General features: G+C 34.8%; 1 protein-coding gene across 9 annotated transcripts in view; it reads right to left on the bottom strand.

Annotated features, from left to right (window-relative positions):
* BCAS3 (BCAS3 microtubule associated cell migration factor) overlaps window positions 1-21,053 on the bottom strand; it is a 555,013-nt gene that overhangs the window by 325,645 nt on the left and 208,315 nt on the right. For all 9 annotated transcript variants that reach the window (XM_069481069.1, XM_069481074.1, XM_069481076.1 and 6 more), the window contains exon 16: window positions 31-181. In XM_069481069.1, coding sequence (XP_069337170.1) covers window positions 31-181 — 151 coding nt within the window. The remainder of the gene's footprint in view (window positions 1-30; window positions 182-21,053) is intronic.

The raw sequence follows: 21,053 nt of genomic DNA, 5'->3' as shown, positions 1-21,053 counted from the left end.
TGTTAAAAAGCATCAAGCCTGAGGCCTTACCCTGTTCGTTTGGTGATGGTCCCCAATGTCATTGGCTGCTTGATTTGTGCAAGAGGCGTCACTACCATCAAGCTGGGGAGAGGAGAAAGTCGGGGGTTGCCAGGGTTGTTGTTGGTAAAATTGTTGTAGGAGTCTTGGCTGTTCAGTTTCGCTACAAAGAGAAAAATCAAGAAAGGCATCACTGAGGAAAGCCTCCAATCTCTGATAGAGTTTTCATTGACTCCAGTCATCATTTAAGAAAGGTACTGAAGGCAGAATCAATGCCAAGAGAATTATAGTTACATGGATGAGAAGAAATCAAAGTATTCTGGTAACACCAAGTGTGACTTGATTATAAACAGATTTCAGTCTTTGGGAACATGGGGTGAATTCTTTACTTTTCTAAAGATAGTTAATAAAGTTTGTTGCCCTTCTTAGGTCATTCATCACATCCAACAAAATTTGCTGCTTTCACCTATTCCTTGTCAATTTCTGGAAAAAAATGGAGCAGGGCTTTTGACTGGCATTATGTTGAATCTGGAAGTCAATTTAGGGAGCACTGTCATCATAACAATATTAAGTCTTCCAATCCAAGAACTTGGGATGTTTACTTAGGTATTCTGTAATTTCTTTCAATGTTGTTTTGTAGTTTTCAGGGTACAACATTTATACTTCTTTGGTTAATTTATTTACTAACTGTTTTATTCTTTTTCATGCAACTTGTAAATGCAATTTTCTTAACTTTTCAGATTGTTCATTGCTAATGTATAGAAATACAGATAATTTTGTACATTGATCTTGTATCCTACAACTCTGCTGAACTCATTTCTTAGCTCTAATAATTTTTTGTGGGCCCCTTAGGATTTTCTACATACATGTCACCCTCAAGAAAGGGAGAGTTTTTTACTTCTTCCTTTCCAAACTGATGCCTTCTATTTCCTTTTTCTTCCTTCCTTCCTTCTCTTTCTTCCCTTTGTTTCTTTCTCTCTCTCTCCCCCCCATCCTTTCCTCCTTCCTTCCTTCCTTCCTTTCTCTCTTTCTCTCACTCTCTCCTTCCTTCCTTTCTCCCTACCTCCCTCCCTCCCTTCTTTCCTTTCTTCCTTTCTTCTGTTTCCTAATTGCTCTGGCTAGAACCCTCAGCACTATACTGTATAGACGGGGCAAAAGCAAACTGTGATTTATGTTTAGTTAATTTTTGTATTTGCAGTGAGGTTTGAGGTTCATTGTTTTAAGTATAGATGTCTAATTGTTCTATCACCATTTGTTAAAAAGATAATCCTTTTTCCGTTAATTGCCTTTCTACCTTTGTAAAATATCAATTGACCATATATCTATGGGTCTATTTCTGAATGGATCTATGAATTCCATTGATCTATGTGTCTATCCTTTCACTAATACCATGTTTTCTTGATATTGCAGTTTTCCAGTGAGTCTTATTAATTCATAGATTTGTAGAGAAACTTACACACACACAGGAATTTTTTTTTTTTTTTACTAATCTGAATTAAGGCAACAACTTTATATGGACAGCAAAAGAACACCCCCCAAAAGTCTTAATATCTTATTTCTAAAAAACATCCATTTTTTAAAATAGCACGGATTCAAGATAGAGGGAGAACTACCAAACAGTATCTAATGGTAGTTTCAGAGGCAGTAAAAAGTCAAAGTCCCTTTTTTAAAAAATCCTAACAAGATGACAGTGCCCTCAGAATTAGGATAATAGCTTAACCAAATGCTACTTCTACCTTGGACACAAATCTATCTTTTTACATTACTCTATGGAATTATCAAGTTAAACTTTGACAAATGTTTCTTTTGCAAAATAAGAAGATAAGAAATTCATGCAAACAAAATAAGTATTTATCGTTCTATCCCCTCAATTTTTCCAATTCAGAATATACCTTAAAGTTAATAGAAGCAATCTACACCTGACTCAGGCGTCACAAAGGACAGCATTTATAATATGTACAAGATGCTTTAGGCTGTTCAATAAATTAGACCAAAATATTACACTCATACAACATAGAACCTAGTAGAAAATATGAAGAGGGAAATTCTATTACAATATTATATTTGTGGAAGAATAACAGAAAAACTGTTTTATAGTTAAGTTATTCAAAGTAATTTATTATCATACTCTTGAGGCCAACATAGATGTAAATAGTTGTAAGATTTATCACCAGACAACTACACTAATATTAATTTGAATGTGAAATCAGACTGCAACATTAAGTATGTCACAAGCTAGTGAAATTCAAAAATTGTATACACCGTACATATTTCACAGCTAGTAAAGAAATAATTGTGGAGTGCCTTAGCCTAAGATAACACAATATGAAGCTTACAGTCCAACATGCACAAAACAGGAATAATTTAGTGCTAATTGTCTAGAACTAAAGATACGTAGATGTGTGAACAATGTTATTTGGAAAAGGGCTCATGGAAGAAATGGGATATGACCTAGGCTTTGAAAGTTGAATAGGGGTAAGAGTAGGAACCAAGGAATATTCCAGGCATGAAGGATAACATAACGGAGAGAGGTATAAAGGGATGCCATTGTGTGAGCTGTAGTGAGGAATCTCTATCATGGAGGATGGATAATGGAAAGCACTGGGAAGATAAAATTATTTCAGCTTTAGAACCTTTTTTTACTTGAGCCAGAGGAATAGGAACTTAAGTTGTTCGGCAAGGGGACAGTACAGATGTTGAAGTCAGTCACTGAACTTTATAGATAATAGGAGTGGTCTAGGAAAATGAAGTGATTCACTGAGAAGTTCCAAATGTGTGGTTAAACTAGTCATGGCTTAAAATGTTTCACTGTCTGACCAGTATAAAGGACAACATCAGAACAGCATACGAAGTACTTCAGACCTATCCTTCTCAGCCTGCTGTTGTGTTAAGGATGTAATCTCCATCTGAAACCCAGCAGATCTGAGAGAGTAAAGTAAGTTGTGTAGATTTTATATTCATGTTTATATTCATAAGGGAAGTACATATATTATATATTATTGGATATGGCTAGCAATTTATAAACATAGCTGTAATGAAAGAATGAAAGTATATTAATGAAATGGTCAATAAGGCCAAAGTTCAGGAAGGTAAATTCAGAGAAAAAGCTACGAACTCTGATAGTTTCAGTAGAAGGTGGAAAAGTAAGATGGTAAGGATAATAAGCAAAGGACCTGCTGATAGGGTATATCAAGGTAATGGATAAAGAAAAAAGATTTAAGGCCTAGGACTGAAAAGAAGACCTTAACAAGATGATATACTGCATCACCCAAAGGTTTTATTCAAAATTCATTCTTTCACTTCAGACTTTTGGAGACTTACTAGTATCAGGCCCTGCTGTAAGTTCTGTATGAATAAGCTCAAGGGATTCTCAAAGACCTCCTTAATATAATGATGCAGAAATACATATTAACAAAAAATGAAAAGTGGGAGAAAAACATGCTAATAAAGATATCTGAAAAGTGTCTGAAGAAAAAAGAGGAAGGAGTCACATTCATTGTTGTTTTAAAGGACAATTTAAACAGAGAGAAAATGTATACAAATTTTGAGCATAAAGTAATTTCTTCTTATTTTGCTTTTCTAATAGAAAATAAAGGATGAAAGATGACATCAAGAGTTAGTAAAGTGAGGGAGCTAGCTTAAACAAGAAATTTCAATAGCTGACACATAATGATCAACATGTAAATAATACACATTAAAAAACCACAAATCAAAAACACAGAATAGTTTAATGATCAAAGGATCATTCTATATAAAATAGAGTATCTTCCGTATTCTTCTGTTAAAATCTTTGGTTATGAATGATTTTTCACTATTTCTTCTGCCATGGATTTTCTTTGAAAATTCAGCTAGAATCTAACAAACCTCCATATTTATCCCCCACAATATTGGAGACTCTCCAGAATGCCTAGACACCTGCAAGCAATGTCTTATTAATCATTAAGAGTTCAATAAATGTTTGCTGAATGAAGGAAGGAAATACATTTTTTTCCTACATACAGGAGGTAGAGAAAAATGTAGCCCTATGATCTACAGAAAAAATTCTGAGGGGATTCACAATACTTCAGAAGATAACCAGATGACTGGAGTTCATGGGTTTCACTATTCTGCTTAGTCTCATGTCAATTAGGCTAGGAGGTTAGACTTGATAACTTAAGAGATCTCTACACATTTCCTTATAGTTATATCAAGCCTAAATTTCTGAGCCAGAATTCTTCAATAAACCTTAAGCCTCTTAGTATAATGAAGTTCAGCAGGAGGAAACCTGTAGTATCTGTCTTGGACCTGGATTCGGTCTCTTCTTATTCTTTTTCTTTGCTCCACCTCTTGTGAATATATATAAGAGAAATAATAAAACAAAAAATTACTGAGATCTATAAAGAGAGTCACTAGGTGTCACTTTCATTAACCCTTCTCTACTACACTTTTCTGTTTTGTCTTTACTGTATGAGAACAATGAAAAGATCAGAGGTTATTTAACTGCAATTTCAATAGTGGACTTTATGAAGCCTTAAGATACATAAAATACTTCACACACAATTATACTTTCAAATTCCAGCTGGGACAAGACCTGTAAGTGACAAATGCCATGAGAATGAATATTCTCACAGTATTTCTGGCACAACCAGACAGAGGAAGTCCCAAAAATCTCATGAGAAAATAAGCTCTTCTAAGACTCTCATCCCAGTTTTTTGGGCTTACTCTATATAGATAAACTTGCATAAGCCTTTCAGGCTTTTGGGTCTTTATCCAAATCCACTAGAGCTTTGATCCTTTAGAGGTTTACCAGTCCCCACGATAGACGGAGTTCACTTGGGGGGAAAAATCCTAAGTTCCAATAAAATTGTTTCTCAATAAGTTAACACAGGAATTGTATTTGGGAATAAAAATTTAAACATCAGAATTTAAAAAACATCCCTTGATGTTTAAAGCTATGGTGTTTTGTTTTTCTTTTGTTTTCAGTTGTTACTGTTATTGTTTTTAATGTTATAATACACAGCAATAAACCACAACAGTTCACTTTAGGGCTCAAACAGTGACTTTCTGTGTTTATCTTCAACAAGTTTGAAGTTTTAAAAAGGAACTGTGAAAACAACTTCATGTGCCTTTTTTTTTTCCTGCTACCTTTTGGATAAAGAATATCTACAGGTACCTCGTACTTTGGGAGACACAAACTCTCAATCTCGATACTAACACATAGTATCACTGTCTGCATATGTGAGAATGACATATGATATGATCTGTTCACTAAAAGTTTTGCTGACTTCAAAATGCCACCTTAGTTATGCTTTATCCTAAATTATGTTTTCTCAGACATTTTATGCTATAAAAACACAGAGGAAAAATGGATTAAACTGAGGATAAAAGTGAACAGAGAAAATAACAATGGGCTTTGTTGCTGCTCTGGAGGAACAGCTTGTCAGGTCAGCTTTGCAGAAAGGCATATTCCCAAACCAGTCATCATTAACGGACTCACTTCCACAGGCAAAGAAAAAAAAAAAAGACAGAGTCTGAAAACTCCGGACAAAAGAAATCCCTGCAGACAAAGTAAAAACAAATTAAAAGACCCATTATAAAACACAGATGCTACAAGGAAAATAAACTTTCCAAGATTTACTGGGCTTTGACAAACTTGGACATTTGTGGAAAAGACATCAGCAGCAACTCCCAGGTAATGTGGCTGCAAAGCTAGACTCCTTTCTGTTTTATCTTTACTCTCTGTGCAGAAGCTGCCAGGTTGGTATTCTTAGCTTCTGAATGCAGTGATGTGAGAACATGTGAATGTGGCAAACTGCCAACTTGCAAAAAACTTCTGAAGCCAGCAAGACCCTAAAACTGTTGGAACATTTCAGATTATGTTAAATATTAAAGTTAATATTGGTGTACCTGTGTGTACATATATATGACTGTAATTCTTCTTAAATGCAAACAAGAGGAGGAAAAATAAGAATAATATTATATGCCTCCCTCGACCTTTAAAAACTTTTTGTATTTTACCATATTGTGAACCAAGGGGAATAAAATCAGTTAAAATAACCTTATATATTAGTGAAGGTTGACAGTAATAGATGAGAAAGTACCTTAAAAGAGTGTCATATCAGTGAGATGGAAAAAACTTTTTTTACAGGTTTCTAGTAGCACAAGCTACAGGTTGTTGTTAATGGGGGACAAAGAATATTCTTCAAGAACAGAAAGTGTGAGAATCTAAGAACTACAATGGAATAAAGCGACTAAATGGAACATTTGGAGGATAAAGTACCACTGTCCTTTTGTTATCATTAGAGATATGGCATGAATAGGTATAGAAATGGCAAAGATTTATCTGCAAAAAGAGCAAAAGGACACTCACTAGGCAGTGTAAATTGTGTCCTATGAGAAAGCAGTGTTACTAGGAGGTCTGCATGTCATCTCACTTTTTCATTCCTATCATGCACACAGACCTTATTCACTTTAGGCATTCCACTGTTTGCAATAGAAACCAGTATGTAATAGAAGCCAACTATAACTCAGTATACTAGACTCCTACAGTTGTATCATATTCTGCTCTCATCACCTCTCCACGCACTTATCCACAAGATCCTCTCTTATTCTAGGATATAAGCCTCCTCCTCCTCGGTTTATTTGAACTCTTGCATTTTGAAATTGGGTTAATGAGGCACACAAAAGCTCAATGTCAATGTGACTCAATGACACTCCTCAGAAGACAATTCAACATAAACAACCCTATTCCCAAATATTTCCATTATCTTTGTCCTTCTTCCAACACTTTCCCTCCTTTAAGATGTCATATAGACGTTCTATTCCCTACCTCATATCTTTCCAAAGTAAAAACTGTATGTGAAGTTCTATGGGGCTTCTTTTGTACATTTCTGTTTTCCACAGATGCCCAAAGTTTTGCTTTGCTTTTAATACTCTGCTGTGAGAGTGACAGGGATAAAAATTGAAAAGAGCCTAGCATGGTAGCTCACGCCTGTAGTCCCAGGGAGGCTGAGGCAGCAGGGGATCCAGTGAGCCTAGGAGTTTGAGGTTGCAGTGAGCTATGATCATGCCATTGCATTCAAGGTCTGGCAAAAGAGAGAGACCCTGTCTCAAAAAACAAAACAAAACAAAACAAAACAAAAATCCAAAGGAGTTTAATTAACTAAGTTAATTCTGTATTCAAAAAGCTTCAACTTTTTGACTCTGTGAAAGAGTACAATGGTAGCTTATTTTGAAAGTCACTGGAAATCTGGGCTTTGAAAAGTTAAAAACACTGCTTAGCTTTCACTTGGCATCTAATTTAACATTAAAGCTTTTTCAACCAAACTTTCAATAATTATTTAATAAAAAGTATGCTGTGCAAACGGGAAATCCTGCAGGTGGGTTGTTTTGGGTTGGGATGAGAGTTTTTCTCTTTTTGTCTCTACCCCTGGCAGGACGTGCTCAGCGCTACCAAGACCTGTCTGTATGGTAGACATCCGTTGTGCGACAACGCTGATGGCAGCGAAAAGCTGTCCCCACTGGTGGCCAGCAAGTCAGCGAAGCCCTGTGCAGGCCAAGCCTGCCTGCCCTGCAACTACACCACCAACCCTAAGGGTGGTGTCACCACCCAGGCCCTGGCCAAGTACTTGAAGGCCAGGACACTGGAACGGCTGTAGAGTCTCAACAGGTCCCTCTTTCTCTCCCCCTCCCCGCCTTCTCTCCCACTCACTCTCTTTTCCTTCCTCTCCTGCCACTCCTCCCCCTCCCCTTCTCTCTTCTCCCCTTTCCTAGATGAGAATGTCAAGCTTCCCAGCTGCAGTTCCAGGACTTTCACCCTTCTTTTTGACCTTTTCTCAGGCATGTTCCAGTATAATCTGTAATCTACTCAAGTAGGAAAAGGAAACAGCAGCGCCCTGGTGAGAAACAGTGCCTTCTGACCCACATACTAAACTAGGCGGAAGCAATGCTTGTTCACAGGAGCCAAGGAGAGTAGAATACACAACTAAAAGAAAATGAATTTCATGTGCGCGCGCGCGCGCGCGCACACACACACACACACACACACACACACACATTTCAGAAGACTGTTAACACAGCAAATAGTTTAGGTGACATAATTAAAGACAGAAAATAAAAGACATAATTAAAGAACAATTCTGACTGGGCATTGATTTGGTTTTGCCTATAACTTTTTTTTGGAGGCAATAGATGGTGAAGTAAAAATACCCCAAATTTTTATGCATTTCAAGCAAAAATACTTGTTGCTTTTTCCAAGTAAAAGTTCTTGTCAATGTAGACATTACTATAGTTACTTTGGGAAACGGAGGGAAGGAAGGAAGATTAAAAAAAAACCTCCCACAAAATGAACTTGATAACAAGAATCCCATCTTTTTTTAAAAAATATGGATTGAGATTGTTAATGATATTGTCATTATTTCTCCCCAGTACATACAAAGTAGCCTGCATGGAGCTTTGCATAAGTGCTTATTAAATGTCAGTAGAATTAAAACCACACATTAAGGAGAATTGAAAGTATACATATTTATATATAAATAATTTGCTAGGTAGTTTTCCTTTTTATTCTGAATACATTCTAACCTGTACATTATTATGTTAATGCCCTGGCTACTATAACACATAAATTTGAGTATTTTTCCTTTCATGAAGCTAAAATAAACTCAATAAATTTAGAAATTTTAATATATAAAAGTTAAAAATCACTGTTGCTAAAATAATAAGTAGAGCAAGTATAGTCTACACTACTCCAACGATGTACTAAAGCAGGCCTAAAACAAGGAGGCAAAAATAAGCCTAGACGATGAGATGAGATTAAGAATTAGAAATAATGTTAACAAAATGCAAGAATACAAAGGGGAAAAAGAATAGAAGTAGCAATGAAGAATTCTACTGAAATATAAAAAAAACTGTCTGAAAAGTTTCACACAATTAAGTCTCAATCACACAGCTAATACAGTTATAAACTGAATAAACAAAATGCCCTCCCTAAAAATGAGAAATTCATTACTTTCGTTTATTAGGCTTAGAGCACTCCGAGATTCTGGAATAAAGGAAATTTATTAAGAACTAGCGCTCTTAATATTTAAGAAGTCTTTGCAATTTTTAATTCTATTTAAATTTTAGGATTGCAGTTTGATACTTTTTCAACAATGAAAAATCAAACAAAACAGTAAATAGACTTAATTTAACAGTAAAAGGAACAAGGTAAATTCTTCATACATATAAAAAAGAGAAAAAGATCTTGATCTTTTACCTTAAGATTCAAACTCCTCCTAATTCTATCATATTAAAGCACCCTCAAAATTTCCCACTCTTCTGAATCAAGCTCAAATAGATTAGTGGAGCTAAGTGCTCAGAAGTGAGGAGGAGTTTTAACCTACTGAAAAATCCTCACAATTGAAACCTCATAACCTAGCACCCCTTAGATCAAATTTGAGGTGAAATGATCTCCGCAAAGTATAACTCTTCATTGAATTATTTCTTAAAAATACTCTGTACTCAACTCTCCCATCCTTATTTTATGATGAACTTTGTATCATATCAACAGAGCAAACAGAAGTATTCTACTGTTCAAGGAAAAAATATGGAATGCTATCTGATTCAACAAATATAACTTTATCTTACAAAACAACTGCTTATAAAAAAAATTTATCACTTAAACTGGTGAAATAGATGTATAAGTACTGGGAATTGGCTGGGAGATAAAAATAAACACTCTGTAACAAGATGAAATATTGAATTAATTGCAACATTTAAAGTGTTTTCTTAGACCTAGAGAGCTCAAAAACATTTAACATTTGCAGAACTCGTCTTTTTATACTTTTGTCTTTGTATATTTACACATTAAACATTGTATGCTTAAGGAACAATTCAATATTAAAATCAAAGTATTTTCCGGAATAACAAGTATAGCAATAAAATGTAAGCAACTTTCCTAACAATCAAACTGATGTAAACTGAAATCGCAAAGACTTTTCTCCCCACCAATCCCCTATTATCCCTCCCTCTCACACTCTCCTACCCCCCACGGAAGACTTCCTTCTTTTTACCCATGACTGTTAAGGATATTTTCTGGCTCTATTTCAGCATCATGACTCAGGTCATGAGAAGTGTCAAAGATGCATTTCCTTCAGATGGGAAAGAGCAACAGATTTTAACAACCATACAGAGATGGGAGTACAGTGCAAAAGGGCCAAATCAGCATTTTTGACAACAGGGAAGATAAAACCTATTATATTCACATATATTTTATTTCCAGCTTTAAAACATTGAAATATCTTTCTATCAAAACATGCTTACATATTATATTCAAGAAGAAAACAGGAAACCAATACTCAATTTAGCGGCCTAAATTATCAACAACTTGTTAAAAGAGAACTGTTTATCAAAAAAAGAAAGAAAAAAATCAAACTTAGCACACCATATCAATATTGATAAATAGTTCAAGTTTTTGTCTTCTAAATTTAATTTTCCAAAAGCTTATCTATGAATTTACCCACATACATAAAAACTCCTTTTATAGAAAATCCTTACAAGAACCACAAAGAGTGATACCATGACCATCCTGGGCACACTGCACCTGAAAATAATTACTCTTCTTTCCCTGTAATTCTCTGCTGTAGCAGAAACAGTTTTTCTTAATCAGCTGGATCACTGCCAGAAAACTACATTGATTAGTCAGTACTGTCATGTGATATTTTCCCTCATCTATTATCAAATGTGGACACATTTCAATCCACTCCAAAACTAGACTAGAATGAAATATTATTGAACATTAATTAAGCATTCCCTAGTAGGGATGGTTCTTAACACTGAAAATGGAATGCCCCATCTCTTCTGAATCTGCCAACAACAATGCCCACGTTAATTCCACTTGGTCTATTCTGAAATAGTAATTTCCCTCCTGTGCCTCATTCTACCTTCAATATTCTCACCTGCAAAAACACATAATCCAATGTTAATACCTCTTTCACTGAACCTTAAATCCTTTTCCTTTTCTCATCCTCCTCCAAATTCAAAATACCATTTACCCTATTACGGTAAGAACCATTGTAATTTCTCTTTCTCAGTGTGCATAACCCTGGCACAGTCCTGACCCCAAACTCCTCACCCTTCTGTAGTTTACAGCTATCAACTAGCAGATTTCTAGTTTCTGCTCAGATTTTAACCTCGGCACTGTTCATGTCTGCTACTCTTAAATCTGATAATTTCTAAATCTGTCCATTTGGGTCAATCATTCAGACAGTGGTTATTCCCCATCCTAAGAAGCCTACCCACTCTTTTCTCCCTCTCCAATTTTTGTCAAAACCAAATTTTGAAAAAATATTTCAGGTCTTCCTTTTGATAAGTATGTAAACAAATGAACATTCAGTCCTTTTTCAGAAATTAATTATTCCATCCATTTAACACTTCTTCATCTAGAAAGGTCATTTTTATATGTATTCACTTTAGCAACTAAAAATTTCATCTCCCGATTTCCATAGAAATATTTCTATTTCAATGGAACCAGATCAGAATCTCTTACTTAACTGCTCTCTTCACTGGAAAAGGGAATAGTTACCTGCTAATAGATTCTCCAAATCCTCTTTTTATAATTCTAGACTAAAAATGTAACTCCTTCAACTCCCTAAAAACTAACCTCTAAGGTTACTGTCTTAAAGTCTTCATTACCCTAACCCCAACCTGAAGAGAGGATAGAAGGATTCCTTTATGGGAAAACTGGTAAGTGTAAGTGAAAAGACCTATGAATAGGCCGGGCGCGGTGGCTCACGCCTGTAATCCTAGCACTCTGGGAGGCCGAGGCGGGTGGATTGCTCAAGGTCAGGAGTTCGAGACCAGCCTGAGCGAGACCCCGTCTCTACTAAAAATAGAAAGACATTATATGGACACCTAAAAAAATCTATATAGAAAAAATTAGCCGGGCATAGTGGCGCATGCCTGTAGTCCCAGCTACTCGGGAGGCTGAGGCAGTAGGATCGCTTGAGCCCAGGAGTTTGAGGTTGCTGTGAGCTAAGCTGACGCCACGGCACTCACTCTAGCCTGGGCAACAAAGTGAGACTCTGTCTCAACAAAAAAAAAAAAAAAAAAAAAGAAAAGACCTATGAATAGTGACTATTGGAGGCCTTAATAAAATGGCCATTCCTACCTGATGGCCCATTGGGACCTATAAGCTGATATGCCCCTGCCACCTTCAAAAAGCTTCCTATCAGTCCTTTAATATTGATTTGATGAATAAAAATGAAATAAGGAAAATACATTAATAAAAAAATTAGAAAATGATCAGCCAATAATCAACATCTGGATTCCCAGACACTGAGGTCAGTATTTTGGTTTAATCAATCTGATGGGGCCTAGGCATCAGTATTTCTCAAAACTATCCAGCTAAGTATAATGTACAGTCAGGTTTGAAAACTGCTGCACTAACATGAAAGATAAAGATGAAAACAAAAAAATTTAAAAAGGAACTCAGAAAAAATAGAGATAATATAAGGAGAAAAAAAGCTTCAAAAATTTTAACACTCAAAGAGATACATATTACATGTATAAAATAACAAAAGGATGTGTGTGATAAAAGAAACATTCAAAGAAAAGCATATTAAAAACATGTTGCAGAAATAAGCATGCAAGAAGACTAGAAGACAAAGTTCGGGATATTCTCGTAAGATTAAAAAAAAAAAGAAGAAGAGAGAAAAAATGGACAAGAAAGTTAGAGACTCAACATAGGAGATACATTATTCAACTAACAGGATTTCCAGAAAAGGGCAAAAAGAGAACAGAAGAAACTGAAGAGTTGAAAGAAGAGGCCTTGAGGGAATGACATCTGAGAGTGGGGAGGATGGGGCAACGTATCTTTTCTCATTATAAAATTATGGTATTTATGATCACATACTTCTTTGATAAAAAATAAAAATTAAAAAGGTAAACAAAAAATGTCCAAATGCCATTAATAAAAAGAGAAGAAGAGATTAGCTCTAATAATGCCTCAATACTGGAGTTTACTCTGGTGTCAGAAAGTACACAAACAACAAGTTCTTGAATAGAAATACACAGAGAATCAAAGAAGAAATTTTTTGAACATACTGATCTGACTTATTCAAATGATATAACTAAAAAATTTGAGTCTATTCAACTACTAGAATTCATTCATAAGAAGTGTATATCTGGATGTAGTATTCAAAAAGGATATTAATTAATGGTAATATATTTCCAAAGTCCAATTCTCTAAGACAACCTTGAGGAATAAATCATAGAAAACATAACAAAAAGGAAAAGAGGTTATTGTAAGAACTGATAAGACATTAACATCCATAGTATCCCAGGTTCATGCCAGGGTTGCCTTGATTAAAATTATAGAAAAGTTGAGAAAATATTGCCCTCTAGAGGCGTATCTCATTAACCATTTAAAAATAAAATTACTTTGAAACCTAGCGTTTATGATTTGCCAATGTAAAAAATACATAGAAAAGTAAAAATATTTCATGAACAGTAAAAAAAAAAAAAATAAGAAGAAATTCTTGGTTAGTTTCAAGGGCTAATTACCTTATCTGGCATTTATTTAAAGGCAAACTTATGAAGAAAAAATGTGGCATATCCAAAACAAAATACACAAAAAAATCTGAATAGAGTTTAATTACATTTAAAAAAAATGTTTAAGCTAGTTTTTATAACACTAAATTTCAAAGTATAATTCAGAGGAAATATAATATCTGGGTTTCTTAAGATACCCCACAGACATTTGCCTCAAAAACTATGCTAGCTATACCTTCCTCTCAATTTTTCTAGGAACCTAAAACTGTTCTAAAAATAAAATCTATTGAAAAACAACTACTATACTATCTTCATTTAATAGATACCTTCTTTCATTAATGATTCTTAAATGAAAACATCTTGTTTTCAGGATGGTATTAGGGGGTCACTCTTTTCTATCCACTTTCCCTAACAAACTCATCTGCTCTGAGAAAGCAGTAAATGTCAACATTAGCACATTATAGCAACATTTTTAAAGGATAATAAGAATTTAGAGAAAAACAAATTTACTAGGAAAACTTTAGATTTGAAAACAACAAATTAGAAACAAAACCACATCTGAACTAAAATAATAAAGTACATTAAATCAGCAAAAACCCAGGTACTAAACTAAGATATTCCATTGGATGATTTTTCTCAATTTAACATGTATATACCCTTTATATACTCTATGTCCTATGAGGCATAAAATTTAAAGCAGAGCTACAGTGCACAGGATTGATTTTTCCTGGCAAAAATTAAAACATACACATGCAAACTCCAATCCACAAGTAAACAGTGAAGTGGAAAGAGATGTCAAGAAACATCACATTATTATTGATTCGCTTAAGTAGGTGAAACTATGTAAGACTGAAATGTGTGATTGCTTTGTATTTACAACTGTGATGTGGTCTGTATCAAGAAAACTACTGATCAACAAAAGTAAAAAATTACAATAAACCATCAAATGAAGGCTATAAACAGAGTCTCTGAGTGGTAAAATGAATGCCTCACACAGATGCTAAAAAGAAAAGTGATACCACCAGTTTTTGAAAAGCATTTTACTGAAACATAAAGGGTCCAAGTTCAAGAAATCAGAGGCCTCTTCCAAAGGGCTCAGAGTTTCACCAGCTACTTGCATTTGGAAAAAGCAGAATCTGGAATTCAGATGCCAAAAGCTGTGACTCAAAGATGACTCCTCTTCTAAGGATGAATGAGTTAATGGGAAAGGAGACACTTCCAGGAACTCTGGAGAACTGCAAATGTGAATCCAAGATCCCTCTGTTAACTCAATGGAAATAGCAGGAACAAGGCCGGGCGCGGTGGCTCACGCCTGTAATCCTAGCACTCTGGGAGGCCGAGGCGGGTGGATCGCTCGAGGTCAGGAGTTCGAGACCAGCCTGAGCAAGAGCGAGACCCCGTCTCTACTAAAAATAGAAAGAAATTATATGGACAACTAAAATATATATACAAAAAAAAAAAATTAGCCGGGCATGGTGGCGCATGCCTGTAGTCCCAGCTACTCGGGAGGCTGAGGCAGTAGGATCGCTTAAGCCCAGGAGTTTGAGGTTGCTGTGAGCTAGACTGACGCCACGGCACTCACTCTAGCCCGGGCAACAGAGCGAGACTCTGTCTCAAAAAAAAAAAAAAAAAAAAAGAAATAGCAGGAACAAAACTAATTCCTTACAAGTCCTGTAACATGGTGAACTCTATATTCTTGAACCTAAAACAGAAGACTAATTTGCAAAATAAAGAAATAGCAAAGGCTCAAAAATAGGTATGTTAATTTATCAAACTATATTTCCTGATACATAGAATTAAAATGAGCAAAAGCACATTAAAATGATGAAATACTAATACCATCACTTTCGGTTTTGTATTGGTGACTCCCCTCATTTCAGAAACAGTGTCACAAGTCAACTTACCAATACTGAGCCCAATAATGCTATAAAAGCCTGTACATACACTAATAGCCCTGACTTAAGCATTCATCATAAAAGGTATCCATGTAACAAAAACATTTGAACCCTCTTAATATTCTGAAATTTTAAAAAGCCTGCATAGAATAACTTCACAATTATTATATATCACTTACTGGGTATTCAGTGAATTATTAATGTACTGTGTTTTCTGGATAAGAAGCACTGCACCAAAAATATGAAAAATGAATAAATCCTATATACTCCCACATTAACAGCAGTATCAGTAATACTAATGACGGTAGCTATGGTAATCTTCTATTGAATATTTGTTATGTGCCTAACAGTGTTAAAGAGATTTGATCATCCCTAATCTATAAAGTTGGTAATATTATGATCCCCATTTCACAGACAGAAAACTGAGGGACAGATGGAATAAATAATGTGTCTAAGATTACAGAGTTAGAAGTCATAGAAGATAGATTCTACTCCGAAGGAGTCTGACTCCAGGTCCTCCAAATTGCCTCACCAAGCAAGCTGCAACTTAGTAATACAAATCATCAAAAATAATGGGTAGAAAGTGAGAAGTAATCAGTAGACATAAAGGGTATATAGAAGGAGTAAGTACATGAAGTTCAACACTTTTTTAGAGAGAGAAAGCACATCATAAGCTAGGCTTGAAAGATGGGGTTTAATGTCTACCTGGGAAATAAGGAGAAAGTAATTCAGCTGTAGGAACATGGTGTTGAAGCTGGAAAGCAAAGGCATGTAATTAAATATACTTGGGGCATAAATAATAGTGAAAGAGATGAATTGTTTATTCAACAAAAATTTAGTAACTGGTGAAAGAAAGGCCTAGTCTCCTAGAGGACTATTTCCCACATTTGCCTTTCTACTTAAAGCTCCAATCCCTGTATCCATCCACACTACTCATTTCTCTGAGAAAAGAGAAGCAATCTCCTCTTTCCCCTCTAACTTTTCCTCATTCTCCTGTTCCCCTTACATCAATACTCCTTGAAAGACTTGTCAACACTGTTCTCTCTTCTCATTTTTACTAAAATCAACTTGGACCAGGCCCCTACCATTCCATGGAAAGTGACTATATCAAAGTCACACATCTTCTACGTTACTAAATTTAATGACGTTCTTTTTTCTGAGTTCTTATCTTCATCGATCTAAAAATAGAATTAAACACATTAATTATTCCCTTTTCTCTTTAAAAATTGCTTCACTTGGCCTCTAGGACTTCTCGTGTATAGTTTTCTTTCTTACGTCACTGGCTACTCAATGTTGGAGGGCTCCAGGGCTCAGTCATACAGCATCTCTTTTTTATACTCATTCACTCACTGGATGATCTCATTTCACTTTGGTTTCAACTATCATGGATGCCTTCCAAATATTTATCCCCATATATATGAATGTTTTCCACTGAACTTCACATTCATATAACCAACTATTTAACATCACTAGGAGGTCAAAGAGACATCTTACACTTAACATGTCCAAAACTTCTGATCCTATCTCCACCCCAAAACCTGCTTTATTCACACAGTTCTTCATTTCAGTTAACAGTAATTCATCCTTCCAGCTGTTCAGGGCAAAAACCTTACTAGTCACCCTGATTCATCTCTTCTTTCATACTTGATATAAAATGTACCAGAAATCCTGATGGCTCTACCAGTGCGGCTGAGGCATACTGTGCAAGGCACTGGCCTCCTTGTCATTCCTTGAAACTTTCAGGCACATCCCACCTCAGGATTTTACACTGGCTTTTTCCCTTACTTCCATTAAGTCTTTGCTCAAATGTCGTCATCTCAGTAAGGCCTAAAGGAAGCACACTAAGTTCAAATTGCAATCTTCTCTAGGCATTCCCTATTATCCTTCTTTCCCTATATTTTTTCTCCATAGTTCCATAAGAATAGGGACATCTTTCTCTCCTTTTCACTGTTTTATTCCTAGAGCTCAGAGCAATGATTAATAGTTGTTGATCAAATGAATGTGTTTACCAGACGTTAAAGTTTTTAAAAAAGATGTTACCATGAATAAAAAGTTCTTCATTCTGGTAAGTAATGATTTAAATCTAAATGGTTTTTCTTAGAACAACTTCTAAAGGTGATTTAAAACTCTGGTTTGGCCAGACACAATGGCTCACACCTGTAATCTCAGCACTTTGGGAGGCTGAGGCAGGAGAATCCCTTGAGGCCAGGAGTTCAAGGCCAGCCTGGGCAAAATAATGAGACCTTGTCTCTACAAAAAATAAAATTAAAAAGAAAGAATTAGCCAGGCATGGTGGTACCTGCCTGTAGTGCCAGCTACTTAAGAGGCGGAGGCAGGAAGATTACCTGAGCAAAGGGGTTTCATGTTGCAGTGAGTTACCATCAAACCACTGCACTCTAGCCTGTGTAACAGAGGGAGACCCTGTCTTAAATTAACAAAAAAACAAAACTCTGGTTTAAAGCCTTATAATCTACATTTTACCAACTACTATGCAAAGTGCCAAGATACAAATACAAACAAGAAAGACTTTGTCTTCATGGAGGTCAGTCTAACAGAAGACACAGACATGTGTACAATTCCCGTATTATATTACGATAAAAATATGCATAGGATATCAATACCAACGTTGACACAGATGATACATCGAAAGAAGGCTTAAGAAGTGAAAATTTAGCTAGTATAGTAGGCATTCAAAGGGGTAACACTATTGTCAAGTAGAGAAAAGTATGCAAATAGGAAAGTTGCCAAAAATTGTGGCGTATTCCAGAAAGGGTACAGAAATCTAGGTGTGGTAGGATAAGAAGCTAGAAGTAAGATGGGACATCCACTAACATTCTAGAAGTATGGTTAAACACAAAGATTTTAAGCAGAAAATTGGCAGATAATATTTATGGTTAACAAAGGACAGTGTGATAGTAAAAAAAGGTTAGGTTAATGAAACAGAAGAAGAAACAATGATCAGGGACTCTTAATCATTTTTGCATCACAGATTATTTGGACAGTCTGGGGAAGCCTGTGGACTCTTTCTCAGAACAATACTTATAAAGGCATGGAATAAAATACATGTAATTACAAAGGAAATAAATTATATTTAAATACAGTTATCAATATATTAAAAATATAATAAATGTAATAATTCATATTAAAACAAGTATCATATAGTCATATATAATTTCAAAGCGGTGATGAACAAAAAGAATATTTTGAAGTCTATTCAAGATTTTAAGATTCTTCAAGATAAATGTTTCATATATAATGTGATTTCAAAACATATGCATTTCTATCGGTAACAGCATCACAAGCACTGCTACTCTTATTGTCATGTGTTTTCTACATTCAATAGTTTTGGTTTGAGGATAGTGAATATAAAGATGTAATGTTTCCTATCTTGTTCATGGATCATAATAACTCTTCATCTAGACTAAGTGGATGTTCAGGCAACAAGATAGGAAATGAAAGAGATATTTATAAAGAATATATTTCAAATTAATAAACATCCTTTGGAAAGTTTTAAAAAATGGCAAGTAGATAATATAATCCTAAACTAAACTGGATTGGCTCCAAAGAGTAAAAAGGAAATACCCCTATATCAACTGTTATTTAACAGTTTCCTTTAGTTTGCTAAAAAGAGCACAGACAAACAACGGTAATACCACCAAAACATGATTCATTTTCAAGATGAATCCCTCCCTGTCCAACGGTTTGCATTGTTTATGACCAGCATCAGACTGTTTACCCACACAAAATGTAAATACATCATTTTTAGAACTAACCAACAACAATGCCCATTTTGTTATGACATGTAAGGTACAAAAAGAACATGAAGAAAAATAACCATCACTCTAATGTCTATGCTTCAAAAATGAGAAAAACTACACAGAGTAATAGGGTGAAATTCTGAGAATAAAATTTTAATATGTGTTATCAGGAGGAAAATGCCTCCTGAAATTCCTGAATCTTAAGAAGAGCAGTATCGTCAAACAGTGTTGATTCTCCTCTCTGGGGGTTCTGCAAAATTATGAAAGCAATAAAGCTGAGAGAAAACAGTATATTTTGACTCAGAAATCTAGTATTATTGTTCTTTTACAAATGACAAAATCCTTCATTGATTGGTATTTTGTAACTTTCAACAAAAATATACTGCAAGATATTTATCCGTGTTCATTTAATATCTGTCTTTTCTCTTGGAGTAGAAGATGCATGACGACAAGGACAACCTTAACTTTTTCTATACATGATTCCAAAGCCGAGTGCAGAACCTGTTATGTGATTTGCTTAATAAAGAAGGAAGACTAGGAAGGACAAAGAAGCTCAAAAGAATATCCTGTGAAAAATGTACAAATGTAGGGATTACAAAATCTTTTTACTTTATCTACTAATACATCCGTGGTTCCTTTTATTGACATAGCTGTCCCATGTGCAAACTGAATCTCTCTGCAAAAAGATTTTGGTGAAATTTATGTTAAGAAAAATATTCAATACAAAAAGATAAGTTCTCAAACAACCTATACCACATACCTAAATATAGAAAAAAAATCTTGACACCAAAAAATACAACTAATTAGGTCTGAAATGTCTTGCAAATGGCTGAAAATATCAATATCTCAGAGCTTTCTAAACTCTTTTTTAAAAAACCTAGACATTTTTTAAGTGACTCTTTTCATCTAGGACTAATACTAAAAACTTTCAACCTTAAATATCGTTGGTCACTAGTTTAGACACGAATAACTATTCTTATAAAAAATAATAGATCCCCTTTAAAAATATAAGATGATAAAGAAAAATAATAGAGCCAAAGCATAAAGTATGATCTCGGGAAAAAATAGAGTTCCTACTTTTTTGAGTTACAGAAGTTCTCCCCAGGATACCATTTACCTATATATTTTGTTAGTCTACCTTAAAGCTTCCTGCAGAACATATATATCTGGAATTGGTCAGATATTACAAAAGAATGTATAATATGGTCAGTATAGAAGCTAAAACAAATAAGGATAGGTACATACCCAAAATAATTACAAGTAAGTATTCAAATAAATACCTATACACATTTTCATAACAGCACTATTCACAAGAACCAAAACGTAGAAACAACTCAAATGTACATAAATGGATGAATTGTGTTATACAATGGAATTCAGCCATAAAAAGGAATGAAGTACTGACATATAATACTACAATATAGGTGAAACTCAAAAACATTATATTAAGTGAAAGAAGCCAGAAACAAAAGGTTACATATAATATCACGGTATTTATATAAAATAAATAGAACAGATAAATCCTCAGAGATAAAAAACACAGCGGTGGTTACTAGGGGATGGGGGAAACAAGATAGGGGAACACCTGCTTAAAGAATATGTGATTTACTTTTTGAGTGAGGAAAATGTTTTGGAACTAGATGGAGACAGTGGTTGCACAACATAGTGAACCTACTAAATGCCACGTTTAAATGGTTAATTTTATGTTATGTGAACTTCAGATCAATTAAAAAACTAAAGATTACCTTCTGTGGTTATCATAATCTCTATATGTAAAATTCTCCAATCTGGAAAACCTAAAATGGTCATCCATCAAGGGGAATCTACAATGCTCCAGAAAAAAGAGTAATCAAATGTCAACAAAAAAGAGTCATCT

This window comes from Eulemur rufifrons, chromosome 9 (genome assembly GCF_041146395.1).
Source record: "Eulemur rufifrons isolate Redbay chromosome 9, OSU_ERuf_1, whole genome shotgun sequence".
NCBI classification, from domain to species: Eukaryota; Metazoa; Chordata; class Mammalia; order Primates; family Lemuridae; genus Eulemur; species Eulemur rufifrons.
This window is presented reverse-complemented; position numbering and strand designations above follow the sequence as displayed.